The 27,029-nt window shown below is 47.1% G+C and overlaps 1 protein-coding gene across 2 annotated transcripts; it reads left to right on the plus strand.

Annotated features, from left to right (window-relative positions):
- Window positions 1-4,927: 4,927 nt before the first annotated feature.
- Window positions 4,928-26,705, plus strand: MATCAP1 (microtubule associated tyrosine carboxypeptidase 1). Of its 2 annotated transcripts, XM_060254263.1 has the most exons (8): window positions 4,970-5,037; window positions 8,450-8,508; window positions 10,166-10,779; window positions 14,062-14,205; window positions 15,604-15,736; window positions 18,901-19,206; window positions 24,466-24,563; window positions 26,282-26,705. In XM_060254263.1, exons 3-8 carry the CDS (start codon window positions 10,222-10,224, stop codon window positions 26,444-26,446), a joined length of 1,404 nt encoding a protein of 467 aa, XP_060110246.1. In that variant the 5' UTR covers window positions 4,970-5,037; window positions 8,450-8,508; window positions 10,166-10,221; the 3' UTR covers window positions 26,447-26,705. The 2 variants fall into 2 exon arrangements, with proteins under 2 accessions (XP_060110245.1, XP_060110246.1); XM_060254262.1 differs by lacking the exon at window positions 8,450-8,508 and having other exon boundaries at window positions 4,928-5,037.
- The last annotated feature ends 324 nt before the right edge of the window (window positions 26,706-27,029 follow it).

The following is a 27,029-nucleotide window of genomic DNA, read 5'->3' on the forward strand; positions in this document are numbered from 1 at the left end:
CTATGAGGCCAGTGCAGATGATTAAGGCAATGGTGGGGTTTTTTGCACCCCTGAATAAGACCAGACCAATTAATGCACCCCTGCAATTAAGAAAGACCCCACCCCACCCCGAAGCACGTCTAGTTCAAGCCTTAATTTTGTACAATGTGCTCCCAAGTGTAATACCCTTGTGCCAATAATGTTTTCCTTGCAAAGTCTTTATGAATAATTAAGGTTTTGACCAGTACAAATCATACATCCCTGTGACTCGGAGACTGTTCACTTGGAGATGCCCCAATGCCATGTCTAGCTAGGGTTTGGTTTTGTGCAAGTTGCATGCAAGTGATTCTCCACCTCAATCACTGGTAATGCCACAATGAATAAAGAATAATAGCTTTGCACTGAAATCAACCTGTCAAGCCAAACCAGAACAGCCAAACGAAACCCCTTCAAGATGCCCCAACATCACATCAGTCTGTTCACAGCTTAAAATTTGGCACAGGTCAGGCAAGATATTTTTTGTCATTTGTAGTACATTTCATTTATCAATATACCAAGTAATAATGAAACCTTCCTTCTTTAAGCGAGTTTTGGTTAAAATAAATCATACATCTGATGTCCAACAGACAGTTCCCTCTTTTTATGATGGCCCACTATGATCTCCAGCCCAAAGTTTGGAAATTTCCACGTATCACTTTCAGCCATGATGCCTCTGTATCTAATACATTTGACAACATAGTTGCAATTAAGGAATTGGATGTTTTGCACTCTGAAATCAGATTTGGACTGCCCCAATGCATAAGCCTCAAGGACTAGGACACTGTCCCGTTCCTAGTGTTCCATGATGGAGTCTGACCCAAGCACAATGCCTCCCCCACAAAAAGTACACTTTCCATGTCAGTAGCCCTATGAATGAGGAACTGGAGTTTTTGCCCTTGCTAGTCAACTTTAGACCACTCCAAAATCATTGATTCCCAAGACCAAGGTTGTGTTTGTTCTCCTACTACAGTCTCCAAACTGAAGTTTCATTTTCAAACAAGTCACTCTCAATACTCCTACAGCAAGACTGCAGTCCTAAAGGCACTGTTCTGAGAGCTTGGTAACACTGGACTTCTAAGCAGGGGTGGAATTCTAGCAGAAGCTCCTTTGCATATTAGGCCACACACACCCTGATGTAGCCAATCCTCCAAGAGGTTACAAGGCTCTTTTGTTGTAAGCTCTTGGAGGATTGGCTACATCAGGGGTATGTGGCCTAATATGTGGCCTCACGGAAGGCGGTGGTCCGTCCCCTCTTGAAAAAAACATCATTAGACCCGGCCCAATTGGCACATTATCGGCCGGTCTCGAATTTGCCCTTTTTGGGCAAACTTATCGAGAGGGCAGTGGCGATGCAGCTACAGACCTTCCTGGATGACGCTTCCGTCCTTGATCCCCTTCAGTCCGGCTTTCGCCCGGGCCATGGGACGGAGACGGTGCTGGTCGCCCTAGTAGATGACCTGCAACGGCATCTGGATCGGGGCAGCTCGGCGGTACTGATGCTGTTGGACCTATCGGCAGCGTTCAATACGGTCGACCATCGGCTGCTGGCCCGCCGCCTTGCCGATGCGGGGATTCAGGGGCTGGCCTTGCAATGGCTTTCCTCTTTCCTTGAAGGTCGGGGACAGAGGGTCGCTATTGGGGATGAGCTGTCCCGTAGGCACACGCTTGATTGCGGGGTGCCTCAGGGTGCGGTTCTTTTCCCGATGTTATTTAACATCTATATGCATCCCCTCGCCCAGATTGCCCGAAGGTACGGGCTGGGCTGTCACCAGTATGCTGATGACACCCAGCTTTATCTGCTTATGGACGACCAGCCGGTCTGCGCCTCACAAAATCTGGACCAGGCACTACAGGCTGTGGCTGGGTGGCTCAAGCAGAGCGGGCTGCGGCTAAATCCGGCGAAGACAGAGGTCCTTTGCTTGGGCTGTCGGGGTCCGGGAAGGGAAATACCCCTCCCCGTTTTTGACGGTGCGCCGCTGACTGCGACGCATAGAGTCAGGAGCCTGGGGGTACTTCTGGAGCCTTCCTTAACAATGGAGGCCCAGATAGCAGCCACTGCCAAGTCCGCATTTTTCCATCTTAGGCGGGCAAGGCAGCTGGCTCCCTTCCTGGAGCGCGACGATCTAGCAACAGTGATCCATGCTACGGTCACCTCGAGGTTGGACTACTGCAATGCCCTCTACATGGGGCTGCCCCTGTGCCGAACCCGGAAATTGCAGCTGGTGCAGAACGCCGCCGCCCGGCTGTTACTGGGGCTCCCAAGGTGGGAGCACATTCAGCCAGGACTTCGGGCTCTGCACTGGCTGCCAATACCTTACCGAGTTCGGTACAAGGTGCTGGTTATTACCTTTAAAGCCCTATATGGCCTAGGACCTGCCTACCTGAGGGACCGTCTCTTCCCACACGTTCCCCAGCGAGCACTGAGATCGGGAACTCAAAACCTCCTGGTTGTCCCCGGGCCAAAGGAAGCCTGTTTGAAAGCTACAACGGACAGGGCCTTCTCCGTAATGGCCCCATCTTGGTGGAACCAGCTGCCGGAAGAGGTAAGGGCCCTGCGGGACCTTACTCAATTCCACAGGGCCTGTAAGACAGCCCTCTTCCGGCTGGCCCACAGCTAACCGGCATTGAACACTAAACACCGAATACTGAATTTGAAATCGAACTTGAATCGAGTGTAGCTTTAAGACCGCTGTATGATTTTAATGTTTATGTATATAATAATTGTTTAGATTTTTAACTATAAATTATGAAGTTAATTTTAATGCTTAATTTTATATTTTATGTTAGTTTTACATGTTGTAAGCTGCCCTGAGCCACCTAGTGGGAAGGGCGGGATATAAATCTCAGATAAATAAATAAATAAAAAATATGCAAAGGAGTTCCTGCTAGAATTCTACCCCTGCTTCTAAATACACTTGCTTAGGCTTGTTCCTCAAGCTTAAGCGGTGCCTTTGAAAGGCTTAAGATGGTGCCTAAGCCCTATGCTGAATCTCAGAGATTGGCTGTGATACATCCTATCAGCACTGCACCAGCATTGGTAGTGATACATCAGGGCCATAGAGTCAGCTTGCCCTGCTGTTTTCTATGCCAGTATTCCTATGAATGAGGAACCGAGAAAGTTTCGTCTAAGGTTGCCAACTTGCCACCCTTAGCCTGGGAAATCCCAGGAAATTTGCCCATGGAGAGGGGCTTTGGGCATGGATTCACCTAGAATCTATGGTATACCTTAGAGTTTGCATTCTGAAACTATTTTCTTCAGAGAACTATGGTTGGCAAGCAATTTTTGCCCCAAAATAAACTTTGGACCGTCCCAAATAATAAACTGCTGCTCTTAGGAGGCTTTTCCCTATGAGATACCCTAACACTAAATCTAGCCTAAGGCTTTGCTTTTAATCAGGTTGCCCCCTAGCAAAATGCACCCCATGCAAATATAATGCTTTCCTAGTCAAATATACTTAATTATAAGAAATGGGGAATCTCACTAAAAACTTAGTTTATAAAATTCTGTAATCCTGGGAGATGGCATAAGATCATGTCTGCCCAAAAGATTTCGTATGATGTGCTCCCTCCACCCCCACCCCCCCCCATCTTTACCCACACATTGCAGTTAAGTTTCTGGCCTGAACATGGCATAGAAATTGCTTCTGTTTCCCTGATAACCCACTTTACTCAACAGATCAGTGGAGTAATTTTGTTTTCACAAAGAGGCTCCGGAACTCCGTTCTGCCATGTTTCCCCCAGAAAAAAAAACAACCCTTATAGTTTATAACTTTTATTATTCTTAAATGCCTCACCAATTCACAAGCAAGGGCATAAAAACAGCACTCTGGAAAAGACAGCTATTTATGATGTACATGCACATAAAACATAGGCCTTGGAGAGAAGGGGCTGCTGGAAATCATAAAGGCCTGGTACTTACACCACACAAGATTCACAGATCACTACTTGCCCCCCCCCCCCCCCGCCATTATGAATCACACAGGGCCTTTTTGCATACCTCTACCTACTGCTTGAAAGAGCAGAGGCGTGTGGACTGTATGCATCTGGTTTTTCAAAATTCCCGGAGCCTGCAAATAAAAGTGTAATGATAGCCCTGACGTGGATAGCACAAGCAAGCCTAATTTCATCAGATTTTGAGCAAAGCAGAGTCAACTATGGCAAGTACGTGGATGGGAGACCTTGTTGAAATACCAGCCGAGGACAGGGGCAGGTTTTATTCTGCCACCGCCCTGTATATCTTCCAGGCCCCCAACAGGTGAGGGATCAGTCACCTGAAGTCGTCATGACTTCCAGGTGCAGACATATACACATATATTTGAAAAAATACCAAAAGAAAGAAAATAGAATTCAGTCACAAAATGTCAGTATCTCTGTAGCTAGTGGTGCTTTTCAGCTCCTGCCTGCAAGAGATAGCAAAAGAAAATGAGATCCAAAAGGAAGGCCGACTTAACCGCACTTGTTTAAAGAAAAGGATTTATACAGGCCTGGCTGCATGGATAATTACCGCGACCCAGCTTCAGACATTTTGCAGTTTGAAAGGCAAGACAGTGCAAATTCCAGACAATGCATCCGCGACAAGACAATGCAAATCCGGTGCACGTCTCGTCGGAAGTCAGCCTCAGTATATTCTGTGGGCTTTGCTCCCGGGAAAGATTATTACAGCCCACCAGGAGAGCAACTTGAGAGTCCCTGCTCTGCCCCAGCCAGGATTTCTGGGGAGTAAAGCGCACTCCGCTTCAGTGATATCCAAACAGCGCTTGGGGCAGATCGCGTTACACACCCCTTGCCCGGAAGGCTGCGGGTCGCCTATAATTCCCCGCCCCCGGGAACCGAGAGAGGGGAGGCCAGCTGGCTGCAGTCACTTCAAGTTAGACTTTGATTGGCCCGAGGAGGACGGAGCGGAGGAGGGCGCTTCTGGACGCGCGAGTACGCATGCTCGGGGAGCAAAGGTGCCTCCCCAGCCGCTGGGTGAAGGATGCTGCTTGAAGACTCTGCGGATGCAGCTGCGGAGCCAGACAGGTAAGGCGAGGGGCGGAGCCTCGGCCTCAGGGATGGAGCTTGGTCCAGCAGCGGCGGCCTCAGCATCCCGCTTGTTTTCCCGGCGCCCTGAGCCTGGCTCTTCGTGGCCAAAGAACACCGTCCGGCCTCAGTGAAGGACCGAGACGCCACGTGGGTTTTTAAAAAAAGGGCTAGCTGGACGGCCTTTGGCTTCTGTCTTTGTTCCGTCATCTGTCTGCTGGGTTTGCGGCTCCGTTTTTGCTCTGTTGGCATTTTTAAATGTTGGCTTCTCAGTAAAGATAGTGAAAGACATGATAATAACATGAACGCTAGCGTCAAAGCGTTTCAGCAAATGATAGGGATATTTAAATAGAATGAAGTGTTCCGATTATTAATGTGTATAATAAAGCGCAATGACGCAATGAACAATGTAAGATGCTGGGGCTTAGTGTCTTTGCAGGGGTTACATTCATTCACAGTGGTGTTAAAAGACAAAAACAAACCCAGAATAATGTTTGCTACTGTAGAAACTGCTTAAGAATAAGAACAAAAGTGGATTTTAACAATCACTGTATCAAAATAGATTTGCATTTTGTTCTGTTAGCATTTTTTTAAAAAAATGGTGATGTGGTTTTTAAGCGCTAGACTTTTGTGATGCTTGGTTAGGCTTTTTATGGGTTGTTAGCTGCCTGGAGCACCCTGCCAAAGTGGGAAGGTGGGATATATATATATTTTTAAACCTTGAAACTGAGAGGAAGATAAGCCTATCAATCTCTTTCTAGTATAGGGGGGTCTTAAGTAATTCACCAGAAGGGAGATTGTCATGTCTGTTTGTGTTTATTTGGTTAGCATTCTGTTTTTCCTCAAGTACTAGAGAACAACATATGTGGGGATTTTTCCCCATTCAGCATCATAGCAGCCCTAAGAGCCGGTTTGGCCTGAGGGAGGGTAGCAGTGCTGATTGATAATTTGAACCCAGGTCTTCTTGATCCAAGTCTTCTTGTTCTATCATGAAAACAACAATCCACAACAAAATCCCCAGCTGACATTAAAAAAAAGAAAAACATTGCTAAAAAGAAAAAAGTCTGGCGATTTTTGTTGTGAGATTTCAAACACTATCCAAGTAAGGAAAATGTTAGCTAACCACAGAATAGTGGCTTATATATTCTGTTTCTGGCCCAGTAAATATTAAAACAAAGATACTGTTCTTTTTGGCATTTTGGATTTACTTACCTTAGATATTTATTTATAGCCCTCTCTTCTCTCTGATGTGGACCCAAAATGGTTTAGAATGGGTTCCCACATCTTGGATGCCTCGTAGCATGTTAGGAAGTTTCCCTTCAGGTAGAGGAGAATCACACTCTCAGCATCTTTTGGATTTGTGGCTCCTGGTTTTTGCCCTTTGCCAAGCAATCCACTTCCTCTTTGCAGGCATGTTTCTTAGCCACAAATGCAGCCTGTAATCAGAGCTGCTTCTTAACCATCTGGTTACTAAACCAGGGGCACTTCACTTCTGTCAGTCTTCCCTCTGTGCCTTGTATTGATACTGTTGCCCCCTCCCCAATATTTGTTGCAACACAGCAGCTGAAGCTGCAGGCAGCATGTCAGTTGCTGGTATTACCAAAATAGGTGGTTTAATGTGCTGGCACTCCTGTGGTTTCCTTGCATTGTCTCTTCCTACCCCTCCCCCTGCCCATTGTGATGACGTAAAGATTTCTTGTCTGGTTCAATCCAAGGGCCCATCTAGGTCAACATTCTTTTCCCGTCACTGATCAGCCAGACACCTCTGGGAAGCTCAGAAGCAGGCCCAAAGGAGGTAACCATCTCTTATTTTTCTCCAGCCTCCAGAGCAGGGGTGGCCACACAATGGCTCAGGAGCCACATGTGGCTCTTTCATACCTATTGTGTGGCTTTTGAAGCCCCCACCACCCTTTCAGCCAGCTTGGAGAGGGCATTTCTCTCTTTAAATCACTTATCCAAGCCTAGCCAGCTTGTGGCTTGGAGAATGCATTTAAATTTGCTTTCTTTCCACCTCCCCATCTATTTGCCTTCCTTCCTTCCTTCCTTCCTTCCTTCCTTCCTTCCTTCCTTCCTTCCTTCCTTCCTTCCTTCCTTCCTTCCTTCCTTCCTTCCTTCCTTCCTTCCTTCCTTCCATCTTCTGACACTCATGTCTTGTGGCTCTCAAACATCTAACATTTATTTTATGTGGCTCTTATGTTAAGCAAGTTTGGCCACCCCTGTTCCAGAGGATACAATATATCTATACTGGAATCCGTTTTGTTTCCAGGCTCAATTCAAGGTGCTGGTCTTGACCTACCTACAAATCCCTACGTGGTTTGGAACCAACAGGCCAGGACAATCTAATTCCTCGTGAACTCTCCCAACCATTACAGTAATTTTTGTAGGCCGTGCTTTGGTTGCTCCCACCTTCTGAGATCAGGAGTGGCAAGCCAGGAGAGGGCCTTCTTGGCCATGGCACCAAAGCTTTGGAGCTCTCTCCCAGGGAGAGTCATCTGTCCCCTTCTGCTACTGTCTTTTGGCAGCAGGTGGAGCCTTCTTTGTTTCATTTGGCATCCCCTCAGTGACCCCTCCTTCCAGTGTTTTTATGTTTAGTATGTATTTTAACAATGTTTTAAAAACTCTTTAAACATTGTTTTAACTATATATGTTTTGAGAAGAGGGGCTTCATCTTAATGGTTTTAGAATGTAACATTATTTTGCATGTTTTAAATGGTTAGCTGCCTTGGCAGCTCTTGTAAGGGGAGAAAGGTGGTAAATATATTTTGCAAATAAATAATAAATATATTGCCTCTGAACCCTGGTTAATAGTGGCTGACAGACCTGTTCACCTGGAATTTATCTGACTCTTTCCAAGAACACAAGGACTGCAGTGGTGGATCAAAGCCAAGGGCAGTCATGCAGCATTTATTGCTATTAATAGCAGGTCAGAGGCCTGAGGAAATCTCACAAGTAGGGAGTAGAGAGGATGGATTTCACCTGTTCATTGCCCCACCTTCTGAGAGATGAGATTCCATTCAACTGTTGCAGCTAAAACTGGGGCCTCTTTTGTGGTGATACCATTTTTATGAAGCTCCCTCAACAGAGGCATTAGCATTTTGTATACTGGGGTTGTAGGTGCCACTATGAAACATTTTTGTTCTTTTGAGTATTTGAGTTGTTTCTAGTATTGCCTGCTCCTGTGGGCAATTGTTTGCCATTTTTCAGTTGCCTTCCTGCTTAATGAAGTCATTTTTCTTGTATTGTTAACTGTTATATAGATTTAGGTTTTGGCAAGCTACCTTGAAGGTCTTTATTGGAAAGATGTGAAGGAGATCTTCCTTTCATCTGATCTGAGTTTCAGTCAGCAGGGATAATAACAAAGAGCCATTTTTAGTGATTTATTAAAATAATGTGAGTAGATTTTGGAGCCCAGATTCAACCGGTAGACAAACATTCAAATCCTGCTTTGCCTTGACAAGCACTGAGTCACAGGTCAGTAGGGTTGACAGCTCTGAGTTGCGATATACTTGGAGCTTTTGGGGGTGGAGTCTGAGGAGGAAAGAGTTTGAGGAGGGGAGGAACCTCAGCAAGGTATAATGCCATAGAGCAAAGGTGTCGAACTCATTCATTATGAGGGCCGGATTTGACATAAATGAGACCTTGTCGGGCCGGGCCATGTGTGTCAAAAAATGTAATGCCAGGTAGCGGAGATATATAATTTCAGACAGGACACAGACAAACATAATTAAAGATTTTTTAGAAATTTAATAGAAAGCATGATTAAAACATTAACACTTGTTGGTCTTAAAGGTGCTTTCTTTGTATCTCCCCCATGTGATCCAGGGAACTGGGCAAAGGAAGCTCTGGCTCTTTCCTTCCCTCCTCAGGGGACCAGGAGGGGGAGGAGCCTCAGCCAATAGAAGGAAGAGAAACTTGGCTCAGAAGCTCTGCTGTGCAATTGAGAGAGCCTGGCAAAGCAAGCTCTCCCTTCCCCGCTTCCTCCCCAAGGGAGGAGCCTCAGCAATTGAGAAATCAGAGGCTTGGCTCTGTAGCTCCTGTGTGATTGAGCAAGCCTAGCAAAGCAAGCTAGAGAGAGGAAGCAGATGGTAGCCAGTTGCTCAGGGGCCTGGTTTGGCCCCGGGGCTGCATGTTTGACACCCCTACCATAAAGTCCACTTTTCAGAGCAGCCATTTTCTCCAGGGGAACTGAACTTGATTGTCAGGAGATCTCCCGGCACCACTTGGAAGCTGGCAACCCTACAGGTCAGTCTTAAGCAGAATTAGACCCTTCTCATGGATTTAGAAGAGCAAGAGTTTGTTTAGGATTTCACTGCCTGCTCTCCCTCCTACTCCCCTGAAAAGGGAAAGGCTCACTGTGTTTAATAAGACAACTTTACATCAGGGATTGACAACCGTGGTTTGATTTACTCTAACCTTTAATAAATTTCGGAAGGGTAGCTGTGTCATTCTGCTGAAGCCAAAATAATGAAAGGGTTTTGTGGCATCTCAAAGACTAGCAGATAATATATTGCCCCAAAGGAGCGGCTGTGTTAGCTGTCTCCTCTTCCAAAACTCTGCCCTTTCCGAGCTCCACCCCCAAATCTCTGGGAAATTCCCAAGCTGGATTTGGCAGCCTTAGCTTCTGGTCATATTTTCCAGTGTGCAGAGCAAAGTGAGGGTGGGGAGGGAAATAATTGTTAGGCCAGACTGAGCACTCTCTACCATCTTGCTTTAAAAAGAGCACAGTATCCAGCAACAGGTACCCCTTATGTAAGAGGAAGCTGGCAGATCTGGTATCCTGTTTTCTGAGACAGGGGAGTGCCCATGACTCAGCGGTAAAGCATCTTTTTGGCATGCAGAAGGCACTAGGTTCAGTCCCCAGCATCTCCAGTTTAAAGGATCAAATAGGAGATGCTGTGAAAGATGAGACTGTGGAGTATGCAATACTGTAGACAACTCAATAGACAATGCTGTCTGAGTAGACAATACTACTACCTTGATGGACCAATGGCCTGAGTTAGTATAAGATAGCATCAATTGTATATGTAGCAACTAGTAATGTTTCTTTTGCAGCAAAAACATACTTTGGGGATGGCTTTGGAGGGATACCCTGAGATTAAAGCCTGTCTCTCTTTCTTTGCTTATGGAGATGAGAATCCAAAGTTGGCCTTGATGACACCCCCCTGAGGGCTTTCACAGAGCAAGATGGTGCTGGACTCGGGGCCGCAGTCCTATCCACAGCAGCATCCCAATGATTTTGGCAACGGCCTGCCACAGAGGAGAGGTGGGAAGAAGGGCTCCCCGTGTAATGGACTGCGGCTGTATCCGTTCTTGTCCCCTTCCCTTTCCCTGGAGTCAGACTCTTCCAGCCCAGCACGAACCACCCGGCCACCCTCAAAAGCCAGCTGCCTCCGAAACCCTGAGCCCAAACCACCACTGAACTTCTGCCCCACCTTCCCAAGTCCTTGCAGCTGGATGCGCCGGAGTGAAAGCACATGCGCGGTGAATCGAAGAGACCGGGCTCGAGGTCAGATCCGCAGCGCTGCATCCCTACCTCACCTCCCCAAAGCCAAGGCCGTGGGGCCTAGTAGCAGGAAGAGCCCTTGTTTGTTGGTCGCCCTGAGGCCTGTGAACATCGAGGCGGAGAGGGAGAAGTTCTTCCAATCGTGTTACTCCTATAACCCTCAGTTTCAATATGAAGAGCCGCTTCCTGAAGCAGTTATAGAAAAGTACAAAGAGGCCTCTGGCCAATTTATTTCACAGGTAAAAACACATTTCACCCTCAGTAGTGAAGGCTGGAATGAGCTTTTCCCCCATCTATTTCTCCTGCTTTCCCACCTGTTATGAGAAGGAAAGGGGGGGGTCTATTACTGTCTCCTTCCTAGGGTGAGGAAAGGCAAAAATCAGAATATCTCCCTGACAGTCAGCATAGCAAGGAGAGCAGCATTTATTGCATAAGCTAAGCAGTTTGAAGTGCTTCACAGACATCATGGAGCAACAGCCCTGCAACGCAGGAGAGTTTCAAGAATTTTGCAGGATTTGTCTAGGGTTCAGTGTGGCAACCAAGCCCAATGTGTGCATCTAGGGCCGGCTCGCCCACTAAGCAAACTTGGCGGTTGCCTAGGCTCGCTGGGGTGGCCAATGGTAGCTCTCCAGATGTTTTTTGCCTACAACTCCCATCAGCCTCAGCCAGCATGACCAATGGCTGGGGCTGATGGGAGTTGTAGGCAAAAAACATCTGGAGAGCTACCATTGGCCACCCCTGGCCTAGGAGGGGGGGTACCAAATTGGGCTCCCCCCCCAGTGCCCACAACAACCTCCTAGTTTGCCTGTCCGCCTCCCCCCCACTGCCACCACCGTTGCCCACCTCCTCCTTTCCCTTGTGCTTTTCCTGCCTCCCTCCCGGCGCATTCAGAGGAGCATGCTGAGATTAGGCCCTACCAGCTTCAATGCGGCCAATGTGCCATCTAATGCTTTGAAGCTTGCACAGGAGAAGGCTTCGCTCCCCCTCACTTCCAGTTCCAGGAAGGAGGAGGAGAAGCCTTCTCCCACGCATGCTTCAAAGCATTAGATGGCGCGCTGCCCGCATCAAAGCTGGTAGGGCCCAGCCTCGGTGCAGTGCACTCTGATGGGGGGAAGGTGATGGAGCGTAGTGCTGCATTGCAGCGCCGGGGAAGGCAGACAGTGGCGGGGGGGGGGGCGCCCTAGAGCCGGTGCTGTGTGCATCAAGAGGACAAAGCTGTGTGCTTCCTTTCTGTCCTTTTTGGCAGCTCTAGAAGCCAGGACTAATATTCTAGGTCCCGCTGGCAGCTGGGGTTTTGCATCTGCGATCAGTATTATCTCCATATCACAGTCAGGAAGGCTGAGGTTGAACGATGGTGGCTTGCTTAAGGCAACCTTGGATCTCACATCTCTGCCATGAGATTGACTAATTAATTAACTTCATTTATAGTCCACCTTTCATGCTGAGGCTCAAGGCAGATTACAACAAAAATCAACACATTAAGAACAACCCTTGTGATCCGCTGGCTCATGGCCTACGTGTAATTGAGCCACACTGTACTTCTGGAAGGCTTGTATTTTTCATGTGTTCTGGAAGTGTTCATTCTTGCAACAATCCTGTGAGGTAGGCCATTGATGCTCCCATTTTGGAGTGTGGCAGTATACGGTCTGAAAAAAATTTCCTAAATCTTGAATAAAATGTCATGAACGGCCTTGTGCGCTGCTGTGTAATGACATGATGCCATCCTCAGTCATATTTATATTAATCCGAGAGAGGCCTTACTTGGCTGTTCCTTCTCCAGCTGCAAAGTGGTTGTTTCTTTTTTTAGTCCTGACCCTGCAAAAGTGACAGTGGGCTGGCTGGAGAGAGAGTGAAGAAATCTCCAGGCCCTTCTGAAAAAAAATCTTCTTGTCTATTGTTTTGCTTTCGTCAGGGGCCACTAGATGCTTCTGGGAGCTCAGAAACTGGGCAGGAACCGCTCTTGTTGGTTCAGCCTGGAGAACCCAAACCTTCCCTCTGGAGCAGCTATTCTGGGCTCTCTTTGCAGCTGATAGATGTGGCAGAGAGTGACTGCTTTCCTAGGCCTACCAAACCTTCAGCTAGTAACCATCCTTGCCTGCCACCACTCCAACCAATGGTGGGAGAGAAAAAAAGTTGGTATTGCACACATCACTATGTCATTTCCAGGGAAAACCTGAAAATGACATAAAGTAGCTCTAGGAGTCACCAGAAACTCTGTGGTAAAACCATAAAGTTTCTCATGACTCCTAGCATTACCCCATGTCACTTCCAAACTTTCTTGGGAAGTCACATGGCAGCACACATGGACCACCCCCCTTGTCTCTGTTCCCAAACCTCCTACAGTGGTACCCATGCAACTTTCTGCTGCACTATGGGTCAGTGCCTGCCCACGGGATATGTAGTTCCTTAAAAGGAGATGCCAGTATCCACACTTTACTGATTTGGCCATCAGGGCAGGGTTTGGATGCAGAGTGTGGGAACGAGAGTAGAAACAGAACTACTGGAGGAATATATGCCTCTTGGCCTCAAACTTGGTTTGGGAAATCTTTCGAACCCATGAATGCTTAGACATGCTCCCAGCAGCAATAAATAAATAAAAACGAGTGGTACAATGTGCTGGGTGGGGCTTAAGGGTTGCTGACTCCAGGTTAAGAAATTCCTGGAGGCTTGTGGGAGCAGTGTTCCCTCTAAGCTGAGTTAGCGTGGACTAGCTCACAGATTTTTAGCCTCCAGCTCACAGATTTTTGTCTTAGCTCTGAATGGATGGCTCCAGAGCACAATGTTTTATGCAGAAGCTCGCAACTTTAATGCCAGTAGCTCACAAAGTAGAATTTTTGCTCGCAAGACTCTGCAGCTTAGAGGGAACATTGCTTGGGAGCAAAATGGAGTTTGGGGAGAGGAGGAAGCTCAGCATAGATGTGATAAGCATAAAAACCCAGCCTCTGAAGCTGCCATTTTCCCTCTAGGGGAACTGATCTCTGTAGGAGATGAGTTGTAATGCTGGGCAAACTCCAGTCTACCTGGTGCTTGGCAACCCTAGCAAGGCTGGATAGTGCAATATTGATGCCACACCAGGTGCTTTAAAGCTCCTACGAAGTCGTGACATGACATAGGTTGTGACAATTCCAGGGTGGATGGGCCCTTTAAGTTCCCAGAAAATTTTCTGGTGAGCCACTGCTGGGCAGAAACAAGAACAATTAATCCCTGTGCAGCCAACAATGCTCAGTCTGCTCAGACCCAGAGCAGAGTAATAGTGTCAGTGGGTGTAGGCTTGCCCTACGGATGTCATTGCTACGGCCCAGGTCTGAGCCATGCAGGCCTTGCAGCTCTCCTGGCCCTGCAGGGGCTTCTTGGCTCAGCTTGCTCCAGGACTGCTTAACACCCCAATCCACCCAGATTTTGATAGTTACGAGGCTCCCATGAAGCTGGGAAAGGGGGGAATGGGTGGACAGAAGTCTGCTCTGTGCATACTTGTGCATGTGTGTATGCACAGCGTGTATTTGTGTGTGTGCATACTACAGGCGATCGGAATCATTAATGCTGTCCTGGAGAAGTACGGAACCTACGAGAGCTTTGAGGCAACAAATGGTGGGAAGCTGCTCAGCAAATGCCAGATCTGGTCCATCATCCGGAAGTACATGCAAAAGGAAGGGTGTTCTGGAGAGGTGAGTGTGAGTCCAGCCTGAGATGGGTGCTCTCTGGCAAGCTTGTGTTGCATGATGCCTCCCAGGATCCCTTATAGGGCTTCAGAGGAATCTGGCACACATTAAAACATTGCTGTCCCCAGCAGCTTCTTGGGATCATACTATTTTTTCATTTCAGCCTTGAATACAAAGGTGATCCCCACCCCCCACCCCCCCGTGGTCAGACTTTGACGTCAGGTCATTTCTTATTATTTATTTCATTTACTTCATTCATACCCCAGGTTTCTCCCCAACGAGGTCTCTGTGTGGCTGACATAATTTTTTCTTCTTCATTTTATCCTTACAACAACCCTGTGAAGTAGGTTAAGATGGGAGACTGTGACTGGTTAAGAGTCCCCCTGGCAGGGTTCTGAGTGGGAATTCAAACCTGGATCTCCTAGAGCCTACTCCAAAACTAACCACTAAACCACACTGGTTCTTCTCCCCTATATTCTCTCAAAACTTCTGTGGCAGTATTTTGTGCACAACACATGAGACTGATGAGGCCTTTTGAATATCTCTCTGAGCTATAGCAGATTCTGGTGATGTGCACAGCAAGGTCTTCCAGGACTGTCTGGGCATGCCCTGGTAAGTAGGCAAGGGAGCTCTGTAGCTGACAGATTTGCACCATCTAGAACAGGGATGTCGAACTCTATTGTTATGAAGGCCGGATCTGACATAAACGAGACCTTGAGGGGCCGAGCCATGTCAAATCAGGCCATGTGTGTACCTATTTAAGATTAGGTAGCAGAGATATAAATTTTATAAGGAACACAGACAAACACAAATATATATTTTTTTAAACTTAAAACGTTAGCACTCATTGGTCTTAAGGATGCTTTCTTTTTCTTTCTCCCATAGGATCCAGGGAACTGGCTCTGGCTCTTTCCTTCCTTCCCCAGGGAACTGGGGGGGGGGGGGAGGAGCCTCAGCCAATGGAGAAAATAGAGGTTTTGCTCTGTAGCTCCTGAACAATTGAGCAAGCCTTGCAAAGCAAGCTGTTATGCAGAAGGAAGCAAGATATAGGGAGAAGGAAGCAGATGACAGGAGCCCTCCGGGGGCCTGATTCGGCACCCGAACGGCATGTTTGACACTGCATGTTTGATCTGGAGAAAGTTGAAAGGGCATTCACTGATCCCCCTCCCCAAGAGGTCTGCCTATGTGGCCACACACTGATCCATACACCTTTTAAAGCTTTTGTCAGGTTTTTCACACAGTTCTCTTCTTTTGGTGATCAACATTAGGACATTCTTGGCTGACATACCTTCTCTATATCCAGTATACCCTGAGCCCAAGAATATCGAAACAAAAGAGCTAGGGAAATTCAGGAGGGCTGTTTTAACAGGCATGATAGCAGCACCCCACTTTGTCTCTTTCCAGGTCGTGGTTCAGCTCACTGAAGATCTGCTTTCCCAAGCTGTGATGATGGTGGAGAACAGTCGGCCAACTCTAGCCATCAACCTTTCTGGAGCCCGGCAGAACTGGCTGGAAGGCATGTTGCGTCACGAAATAGGTGAGGATCCCCAAGTTGGAGGGATGTCCTGTCCTGGGACCACACAGAGAGATGGTTTGCTTCAGTGGAGGCTTTGAGCCATCTACACCTTTTTACAGCACAATCCAAAGCAGCGTGACTCCAATGAAATCAATGGGTATAGACTAGAGCAACGGTATGTTTCACAAAGTTTGAGCCCAGTGGCACTTTTAAGACCCACAACATTTAAATCCAATATCTATCTTCTTCTTCTTAATTCTGGGTGGAAGCTTTCATGTGCCTGGATACTTCTTCAGATACACAGTTAGGTCTTCTAGAAGTTGCATTTTATCTCGGTATGTTGGCTGGTCGTGATTATGGAGCAGTTTGTGAACAGCTGAAAAGAGGGGAAATGCGTCCCCAGGTCCTCCATGTCCAAATATGGTGTTTATTTATAAGTGTTGGAATACAGTGAAACTGGAAGAAACATTTCAAATAGTGATTATGAGATACTTTTGAAGGATGTTAGAAATTACTGATGTTACTCTACCGGATGTTAGCAATGGTTGATGTTATAGGTTTTGTGTAAGTATTTGAGAATTGCTTGACAATGGATTTATGTAACATTGTGTAATTTGTACATTCTTCCCTTTTCTTAATAATTTTCAAAAAGCCCTATCTCAGTATAGGTGTGAAGGTATGCAGTTCTCGGCTCTAAAGGCACAGGGCTATGAGAATCTTCCCTTCTATTTCACACTGGAGCTATAAATAAGATTTCTCTAGATAATTTTAGGGTTTTCTTCATTTTTAAGAAACCATAAGAGTACTATCTGCTGGGGCTATTCTGTAAGGTTTTTTTGTTGGCTGTTTCACTGGGTAGAGGCCAGCAGTCTTTCTCACATGAGCCTTTTTAGGTTTAGGTTTATTGGATTTATATCCCGTCCTCCCCGCTGAAGCAGGCTCAGGGCGGCTCACAACAATAGAAACAATAAACTACAGTAAACATCAATAGAACAGTTCCAACAATTAAAACAGCTTAGAACAATAAAAAACAGTTTGGTGCTAATATCAGATTAGTTTTTGATGGTATTCCGAGCTCTTAGGTGTTCTCAGTGTCACTATATCGGCAGTTTAATTAAAGGCTAGCTGGAATAGTGTTGTCGTGCAGGCCTTGCAGAATTGGGCGAGGTCCGGCAAGGCTCTGACCTCCTCCAGCAGTTGGTTCCACCAATAGGGGGCGCCAATTGAAAAAGCTGTATCTCCCTCCCCCGGCCCGGGGATCGATAGAAGGTTTTGTGTTCTAGATCTAAGTACCCTCTGGGGAACATGTGGGAAGAGATGGTCCCTAAGGTAGACAGGTCCTCGGCCATATAGGGCTTTAAGGGTAATGAGCAGTACGTTGTAGCGAATACGGTACACCACCGGCAGCCGGTGCAGCTCCCACAGCCCCGGCTGTATGTGTTCCCGCATGGAGAGCCCCAGTAACAGCCAGGCTGCTGCATTCTGCACCAGCTGCAGTTTCCGGATCCGGATTTAACTCTGATATTTGTCAAATAGTAGTAGTTTTCAAATTCTATTTATGCATTTGTAAGCATATTGTACCGTCACTGATGAAAACCTTTTGATTTAAAAAAGCTGCTTAAATTGAATGCTGGAGGAAGGCTTTAAAACGCTGATCAAGCTAAGTAGGAACAGAAGGATAGGATCCACCCTGCTTACACCGGAAAAGGGTTACACCAGTCATAGCCAAATTGTGTTTTGTATATTAAACTTTCAGTTTGATAAATTTTTGAGCTTCTAATACTTCCAAACCGGTTGGGTTTTTTCGTACATGTAGTTGTTGATTTCCCCCCCTCCTCTCAAATCTTTTCGGCTCCAGTGTTGGTCATTTAAATATATTTTCCCCTTCTTCTATTTACTTTGATGCCAGTGATTTGGAATGGGCCACCAGTGAAGGCTTGGGAGGACTGAATTCTCACAGTAAGAGTGCACATTAAAGTTTAGAATGAGTTGATGATACAAATGTGCTTTCAGAGAATGGAGTATAGGAAAGGAATATTTCCAAGAATGAATGAGAGCATGCCATGGTGCCTCAGGGAAAGCACTACCACACTGCCACATGATATGAAAAAACCATTCCCTCACCATAAAACCAGTGCACCTCTTTACTCCTCTTAGCAGTCAAGGTATAACAATTGCTGGGGCAGGGGAATCCATCTTCATTCTCCCCTGAGTGGTGGATGCACTGTAATGAACAGGTTCAGAGGGCAGCCTGTTGGTTTGTAGGTAGAACAGCAAGTCTTATGTCCGGGAATGTCTTAGAGTCCAACAAGACTTTTGGGGTATGAACTTCTGAGAGTTCTCAAGTTCTCAGGCCCTGAAAAATCTTGTTGATCTCTAAGGTGCTATCGGATATAATCAGGTCTGTATATATTCTACATGTTGGATAGCTGAAATGAGCCCATCCCTGTAGAATAAGCAGGTTTGCATAATTTATTTAATTGTGCTTGTCATTTTGCATAATTTATTCAGGTTTTTACCAGTTAGGGGGAGGAACATCCTTGGCCCATGGGGGTTCTTAATCTCCGTAGGGATACCATTCCTCAGTTGGGGCAGGGGATCCCCTGGATTTTCAGGCTCTTGCTCAGTATCCAGCTGGTTAGAGGGATGGGGGAAATCCTGTCCCCAAATGCAACATGTTGACATCAGGTGGAAGTGACAGCATCACGTCCGCAACATCGCATAGTGATGCTCTGGTTTTTTTGGGCAAAACTCTATGGTTTGAGAGCGATTTTACCATAGTGTTTTGCCCAAAAGGCAAAGCATTACCAACATGATGATGTCACTTCTGTGTGAAGTCACCACACTGCAGTGCTCTGCCCCCTCTCCCAGCAAGTCCCTCCCCCGCCAGTGTAATCCTCAGACCTGGCAACCCAACCTCTCTGGCATCTGAGACCAGCCAGCATTGCTCTTGTGCTTCAAGAGGATCATTGCAGCCATAAGCATTAGAGAACTGGTTGATATTAAAACCTGGAATTCTCTAGAAAGTGAAGTCTGTGTCCTATCCCTCAAACCATAGCAATACATAGCCTAGTTTCTGTTGCGCTTTCATTCTTTCCTGGGAGAAGGAGACAAATTTGAAGAGAAGACACTCAGCAAGGAGGAACAGAGTTGGAATAATGTGAATCTTTCCCCTCCCCCCTTAGGTACTCACTACATCCGTGGTGTCAACAATGCCCATCAGCCCTGGCACAGCTTGGAAGGCCGCAAACAGTATGGCCTTAAACCTGCTAACCCAACTGAGGAAGGGCTGGCGAGCTTGCACAGCGTCCTCTTCCGTAAGCAGCCCTTCCTGTGGAGGGCAGCCCTGCTCTACTACACCATCTACCAGGCCAGCCACATGTCCTTCTGTGAACTCTTCCAAGACCTGGACCGCTATGTGCAGGATGTAGGAGTGCGGTGGGAGTATTGCGTGCGGGCCAAGCGAGGACAGACAGACACTTCCAAGCCAGGTAATGGCATGCAGCCCACCCTGGGGAGGTAGATTTGGGAGTATTGAGCAGCGGTTGATTTTTGGGATCACCATTCATACGTCCAGCCCTTGTGACTCTAAAGCCGCGTCTTGTTTTTAAACAGTTCCTCTGTCATCAAGCCACAGAGCTTAGATGCCTTCCTTGGCTTTCTGTCCTTGATGGGAGAAACAGGATTGATTTCTAGCTAAGTGGCATCTTTGAAGAGTGTTTATATGTTCTTGTGCAGTGGGGCTTGCCCAGGAAATGTTCCTGGCGGCTGGCACCCTTCAGAATGAGTAAAATCATATAAACAAGAGTTGTTCAGATAGGGCAGCTGTACAAAGTGATAGGGCAGCTGTACAATGGGATTGTTCAGAAAGGACCAAGCTTACTTCTTTGATTAAAGAAAAGACATTATCTACTTTTCTTCTTCGTTCAATCAATCATTTTATTTATATCCCGCCCTCCCCGCCGAAGCAGGCTCAGGGCGGCTGACAACATCAAATCAAATACAGTAAATTATACAATAAATATTTAAAAGCAATAGCTAGTTTAACAGTTTAATTAAGATTCTAAAATTACTAAAATTAACATTCTGGTGCTATTTCAACAGATGGTAAAAATCACTTAAGCAGTCTCTCTATCTTTTAATCGGTGAAGGCCATCCCAAAGAGGATGGTCTTGCAGGCCCTGCAAAACTGTTCAAAGTCCCTCAGGGCCCGCACTTCTTCTGGGAGCTGGTTCCATAGGTGTGGAGCTACAATAGAGAAGGCCCGCATGCGAGTGCTCTGTAGTTTTGCCTCCTTCGGCCCGGGGAGGGTCAGTTGGTTCTTCCCTGCTGACCTCAGTGCTCTTTGGGGTTCATATGGGGAAAGACGGTTTCTCAGGTAGGCAGGTCCTCGGCCATATAGGGCTTTAAAGGTAATAACCAGCACTTTGTAACAAATCCGGCATGTAACTGGCAACCAGTGCAGTCCGCGCAGCCCTGGCTGTATGTGCTCCCATTTTGGGACCCCCAATAATAGCCTATCTGCCGCGTTCTGCACCAGCTGCAGCTTCTGGGTTTGGCACAGAGGCAGCCCCATGTAGAGGGCATTACAGTAATCCAATCTCGAGGTGACCGTTGCATGAATCACTGTTGCTAGGTCCTGACGCTCTAGGAAGGGGGCCAACTGCCTTGCCCGCCTTAGGTGAAAAAAGGCTGACTTAGCAGTGGCTGCTATCTGGGCCTCCATTGAAAGTGAAGGCTCCAGTAGAACTCCCAAGCTCTTGACCTGGTGCGCCGCTTTCAGCGGTGCCCCATCAAAAACCGGGAGAGGTATTTCCCTCCCCAAAGCGCCCTGACCCACGCAAAGGACTTCTGTCTTCGCTGGATTCAGCTTCAACCCACTCAGCCTTAGCCAAGTTGCCATGGCCTGCAGTGCCAGGTCCAAATTCCCTGGGACGCAGTCAGGCCGGCCATCCATTAGCAGATAGAGCTGGGTGTCATCTGCATATTGGTGACACCCAAGCCCGTGCCTCCGGGCAATCTGGGCAAGGGGGCGCATATAGATATTAAATAGCATCGGTGAGAGAACTGCTCCCTGAGGCACCCTACCATCTAGTGTGCGCCTCTGGGACAGCTCACCCCTGATTGCCACCCTTTGTCCCCGACCCTCGAGGAAGGAGGAGAGCCATTGTAAAGCCGACCCCCTAACCCCTACGTCGGCGAGGCGGCGAGTCAGTAGCCGATGGTCGACCGGGTCAAACGCAGCCGACAGATCTAACAGCATCAGCACCGCCACACCACATTGATCCAGATGCCGCTGGAGGTCATCTGCCAAGGCGACCAGCACTGTCTTCGTCCCGTGACCTGGATGAAAGCCGAACTGGCAAGGGTCTAGGATGGAAGCGTCATCCAGAAAACACTGCAACTGCAACGCCACTGCCCTTTCGATAATTTTACCTAAAAACGGTAAATTAGAGACCGGTCGGTAATTTGCCAATTCGGCCGGATCTGCTGTACTTTTTTTCAGGAGGGGGCGGACCATAGCCTCTTTCAAGGGTGTTGGAAAATGCCCCTCCAAGAGGGATCTATTTATGATGTCCTGTAAAGGACATCTAAGCTCCCTCAGGCAAGATTTAATTAGCCAAGAGGGGCATGGGTCCAGATAGCAAGTTGTTGGGCGTGCAGAGGAGAGAATTCTGTCAACTTCCTCCAGGCTGAGTGGGTCGAAGTGATCCAGAACTAAACCAGAAGACAGGCACGGAGCCTCCAGTTCATGTACTGTATCCAATGTGATGGGCAAGTCCTGGCGGAGCGACGTGATTTTTTTCTGCAAAAAATTTCGCAAAAGCCTCACAGCCTATTTCTAATTCTCTAACATTTGGTCTGCCTTGAGGCAGTGTAGTTAAGTGTCCAATTATTCTAAACAATTGTGCCGGGCATGAATTTGCAGACGCAATCCTGGCCGCGAAGTAATCTTTCTTCGTGGCCTTGACTGCCATCTCATAAGACCTCATAAACGTTCTATAGGATGTTCTCGTCGCTTCGTCACGAGTGCGCCGCCACTGCCTCTCTAGTCGTCTGAGCCCTTGTTTCAGCTGACGTAGCTCCAAGGTATACCATGGGGCCAGCCTCACACGAGGGTGCAGAGGGCGTCGGGGTGCAATCTGATTGATCGCCCTTGATAGCCGATCTTGCCAGGCATCAACCAGGACATCAAGGGAGTCGCCAGGGGGCCAGGGATCCAGTAGGGCTATTTGGAACCGTTTCGGGTCCATCAGGCTCCGCAGGCGAGCCAAAATAGGCTCCCTGCCCATACAGGGTTGAGGCAGCGTCTCCATATGGGCCTTGAGGGCTAGATGATCCAACCATGGTACCGCCTCCACCGCGATATCATTCACCCGAATCCTGGATGCAAAGATCAAATCTCGCATGTGCCCTGCCTAATGCATAGGAGTCATAACAAATTGAGAGAGTCCCAGTGTCGCCATGGAAGACACTAGACCCATTGCCCAATTGGAGGCCACGTCGTCAGCATGGACATTGAAGTTACCCAGGACCATAAGCCCTGGGTACTCCAACGCCCAGCCCGTCACCGCCTCCATCAGGGATGGTAAGGGGCTGGCTGGTGCGTTAGGCGGACGGTACACCAGCCAGATCGCCAACCCCTCTCCGACATCCCATACCAGACCGGCACATTCAATACCATCGATCATTGGGACCGGGAGAGCCCGGAAGGAGTAACCCTCCCATATGAATAATGCCACCCCTCCCCCCTGCCCGCTGGTCCGTGATTGGTGAAAGACCGAGTAACCCGGGGGGGTCATCTGGGAGAGAGTCACCGTCTCCCCCTCTCGCACCCAGGTCTTGGTCACGCAAGCCAGGTCCACATCCTGCCGAAGCAGGAATTCCCTGAGGATCTCGGTCTTATTATTTACGGACTGGCGTTGCATAACACCAATGACGGGAGCGGGCAATTCCTCCTGGCCCCACTACCTGTCACCGTTGGGATGGGAAGTAGACTGGAAGGGGGCCAAGCACTGTTTTGTCTCCACCTCCTTCCCTTGCACTTCTGTCTATTCCCACCGTCATACCTTCCCCTCCCCAGGAGCACTGGACTCCCCTGGCCGGGCATCCACACCTACGCCTCGGTATGATCTTATTAATAGTAGGATGGCCTCACCCACCTAGCTGGATTGTCTCAATTTACAGCCTAAATCCCTAGCCCACCCTCCACCTTCAGTCCCCTGGTTATCTGACTCACTATAATTTGATCAAGTTTAATTAATATCAAAACCCACCCTAATTCTCCCTCTAATTGATTAGTCAAAAATTAGTTACTTTCTTTCTTAGCACATTAATAAAATTCCATTAATTTCGTTGAAAGCCCCTTATTGACTTTCTGCATGGAAATGAAAAAAAGTGATTTGATGATTTGCAGTTTTGATGAATAAGGAGAATTGTAAACAGTAGAGAAGAATATATGATTTGGTGTATTAGTATTTAGATTTAGTATTAGATTTAGTATTAAGTGATTGTATTTGGCTTTGTCATGGAGAAAATTTTATAAGTTCTTTAAGGATACATTCATCTGATTCTTTTTTTCCGTTTTCTTTTGCTTCTCTTTTTTCTGTATTTCCCCCTCAATTTCCCCTCAATTTCATTTTAATAAATAAAAAGCTTTTTTTAAAAAAGGAACAGTTTAGAAAGGTGTTTTTATAAAGAGAAAGGACTACAGTCTGTCACTGTGTGTGCTCTATATCGGGTGGCCAAACTTGCTTAATGTAAGAGCCAGATAGAATAAATGCCAGATGTCTGAGAGCTGCAAGACATGAACATCAGATGTTTGAGAGAAGGAAGGAAAGAAGAAAAGTAAATAGATGGGGGAGGTAGAAGGGAAGGAGAGGTGGGAAAAAAGCAACTGTAAATGCATTCTCCAAGCCACCAGCTGGCTTGGCTTGGATAAATGATTTAAAGAAAAAAATGCCTTCTCCAATCTGGCCAACAAGGTGGTGGGGGCTTCAAGAGCCACACAATATGTCCAAAAGAGCCACATGTGGCTCTCAAGCCACAGTTTGGCCACCCCTGCTCTATATTATCTATTTGCTGTATGTATATTGTGCTTTTACTGTGTTGTTTTCTATTTTTATAAATCCATTTTCTGCATAGCATGTATGATACTTTTTTGCATTAATTTTTCCCAGTCCTGGTCCTACTGCATTGCTTATTAGATCTCATACTATTCAATTTCATTAATTTAGATCTTGTAATCTACTTTGAATTTCAAAAAGAAAGGCAATGCAAATTTTTTTTTTTTTAAAAAAAGGTTCCCATCCTCTTCCTCATTGCTCATCCAAGTCATCAGTGTGCTTAAAAGCAGATTATTTTAGAAAAGAAAAATATGGTCCTCATGAATCTCTGACCAACAGAATCTGTGTTCAGTGGAACCTCAGTTGCTTCTGAGGGATCCAACAGTGAAACTAAAAGGGTTTAAATACATTTTTATCCTGCTCTCCCTCCAGTAAACCCAGGGCAGCTTACATGGTTCTCTCCCCAGTCCACAACAACCTCGTGAGGTAAATCAGGCTGAGAGGGTGAGTGACTGACCCAAAAGCCCAAAGTGAACTCCACAAATGCTTATATCCGGGAAAATTTTGTTGGTGCTCCTGGGCTTGAGTTTTGTTCAGTGAGCTTGGGTCTCCCGCTGCACTGCTCCTTGCTCATTCCAGAGCATCATCTTGTTGTGATATTATTGCTGGTTCTTCACATTTCAGGAAGCTTCAGTAAAGATCAAGTATACCTGGATGGAATTCTGCGCATCCTGAGACACCGGCAAACTATTGACTTCCACTTGTTGGCTGCTCTGGGGAAGGTGAGCTCGTTGCTGATTATCTTGAGTGTGCAAGTCTTCTCCCTCCCTTATTTTCTTGAATGTGGCCAGATGTCCTCCCAGGTTGGGGACAGACAGACGACCAAGGCAAGGAGACAGCTTAGGGTGGGAAAGTGAACATATGAAGCTGCCTTATACTGAATCAGACCCTTGGTCCATCAAAGTCAGTATTGTCTACTCAGATTGGCAGCGGCTCTCCAGGGTCTCACACCTATTTGCCTAGACCCTTTTTTGGAGATGCCAGGGATTGAACCTGGGACCTTCTGCTTACCAAGCAGATGCTCTACCAGTGAGCCACCGTCCCTTCCCATGTTGCATGTACAGCAGCCTAGGGCAACTTCCTGATGTCTGTTTATATGCTTCTTCCCCACACCAGTTTTTGCAGTCTGAATCCATCACAAAAGTTCTTTCTTAGCAAAAGCAGCTCTCAAACGCATAACTAGAGCTCTGCTGGATCAGACCTGTGGTCCATTTAGTCCTGTCTCCTACCTCTCACAAAATGGCCAACTAATTACTCTGGAGGGGCAATGACAGAGCATAGAGGCTGAGGCCTTCCCTGAAGTTGCCTTCTTGTACTAGTATTCAGAGGCTGAGGTTGATTCTTCTGAATGTGGATGCAAATAAGTCAAGGAACGATGGAATGTTTACTCTGTGTGTTTTTGTGTAATCTGTAGTGAACACCTTAGGGAGATGGCTTTCCCTAATTCTAGAGATACTTGTTAACTGACAATTGAAACTGGGCTTTGCACATGCAATCAGTTCCTTGCTTTGGTTCCTTCCCTCTGAAAAGATCCAGTTTGGGCCAAGGAAAACCAAATCTTGTGATCTCAACAAGCCACTCCAATTAAGGAATTGTGTTTGGTTTGGTTATTTTTAAATCCCACCTGTCCTCACAGACCTCAGGGTCGCCTTTCCATTTTCACCTCACAAGGGCCTTCTATGTAGATTAGGAAGCAAGATAGAGACTTAGGCCAAGATCTCCAGACAGGTTTGGGGGCTGGACAGCCAGCCTGGCTTCAGCAATTGACACTGTCAGTGAATTGTTAAGGGCCCACTGTCTCAGAGGGCTCATGACAAGTCATGTGGAAGGCCTAGGCTGCTGTACATGCAGCTGCCAGAACCAAGGAGGTTGTGGCTGTTGCCATGGAAGAGGCAGGTACATATACGGTTGCTATTGGGGGAGGGCAGTGCTGCCACCACAATTTTTTTACTACTTAGCGATATGCGCATAACCACATTTTTAACCAATGTGCATGCGCACAATGTGCACATGCACATACTGCGCATGCGCATACTAGTGGAGAAAAAAAATAACTGCATGGTGCCGTCATGTGGATGGCAGAAGACTGTTTCATCGCGGAATGATTCGAATTGCAGTATGGCAGTCTGATCTATAATATCCGGAACAAAGATATTCGGAACAGAAGTGGGTCAGTTTAACACGGACTCAACACGCTGTGTGAATAGGGCCATAGTGTCTGGAACCAGACCTGCTGAGCAAGAATTTTTTAAATTATGAAAACATTACCCAAGATTACAGCATACTAGCTGTCTTGTTATGCAAAGATTGCCTGTCTTTGCAAAGGTAATTTTACACACAACGCCCCCCCCCCCCCTTAAGTGATTGTAAGCTTCTGTTCTGGTTGAAACATGACCAAAACCCATGAGCAAACTTGTCGGGCTCCTTTTTTGTGTGTCAGGTCTCCTATGAAGACATTGATCACCTCAAGAAATTTGGGGTACTGGACAAGACCCGGATCCCCCACTTCATGCAGGACCGTGAACGGTACAACCAGCTGCTCGATCACATCGTTACAACCAACTGCCTCAAGGACGAAGAGCTGGAGCAGCTGCTCCCAGACTGAGCAGGGCTCCCGCAGTGGAGAACTACTACACAGGATGGGCTGTGCTGCGATTGGGAAGCCTTCGGTCCCAGCAAAAGATTGTGCTGTTGGATTGTGGCTTGTTGAAAACAGTTCCGTGATTCCGAGCGTAGCGCTTTTTAATTTATTCTTTATTTTGTGGATGTCTCTAGTTAAGTGTTAGAGGGCAGTGTCTGGGCTGTGCCATTGTCCTCCGGCTAACTAAAGCAAGACCTCTGTGGCTTCCTGTTGAGGGCTTCAATCATGGATCATTCTACATGTATATATTGTTCTGCTGTGGTGCCTAAACGTACATATGTATCCTGGTCCATTGTGTCAGGCACACTGGCATAAACACATTGTGGCCATTCCAAGAAATGGGTTGTGTAAGTGCCACGTCCTGGTATGCTGGAATTTAGTGCCAAGTGCCCCAGTAGACCAGCTGAGAAATTTTCCTTGTCGGTTTGAAATAGCTTGGATGGGCTGAAATCTAAGAAAACACTCCACATAATCATCTCTTATTAGGATCAGTCACGTGACATGAGCTGTCAAGTTGCAGCCAACTTATGGCAGCCCTGCAGGGTTT

The sequence above is a fragment of the Heteronotia binoei genome, chromosome 14 (assembly GCF_032191835.1).
Source record: "Heteronotia binoei isolate CCM8104 ecotype False Entrance Well chromosome 14, APGP_CSIRO_Hbin_v1, whole genome shotgun sequence".
NCBI classification, from domain to species: domain Eukaryota; kingdom Metazoa; phylum Chordata; class Lepidosauria; order Squamata; family Gekkonidae; genus Heteronotia; species Heteronotia binoei.

Bases quoted from the DNA above. Each gene is read 5' to 3' on its own strand.
- MATCAP1 (XM_060254262.1), top strand. From the start codon at position 10,222: ATGGTGCTGGACTCGGGGCCGCAGTCCTATCCACAGCAGCATCCCAAT. The intron at 10,780-14,061 runs GTAAAAACACAT...TGCATACTACAG, and splicing joins CTGGCCAATTTATTTCACAG to GCGATCGGAATCATTAATGC. The intron at 14,206-15,603 runs GTGAGTGTGAGT...GTCTCTTTCCAG, and splicing joins AGGAAGGGTGTTCTGGAGAG to GTCGTGGTTCAGCTCACTGA.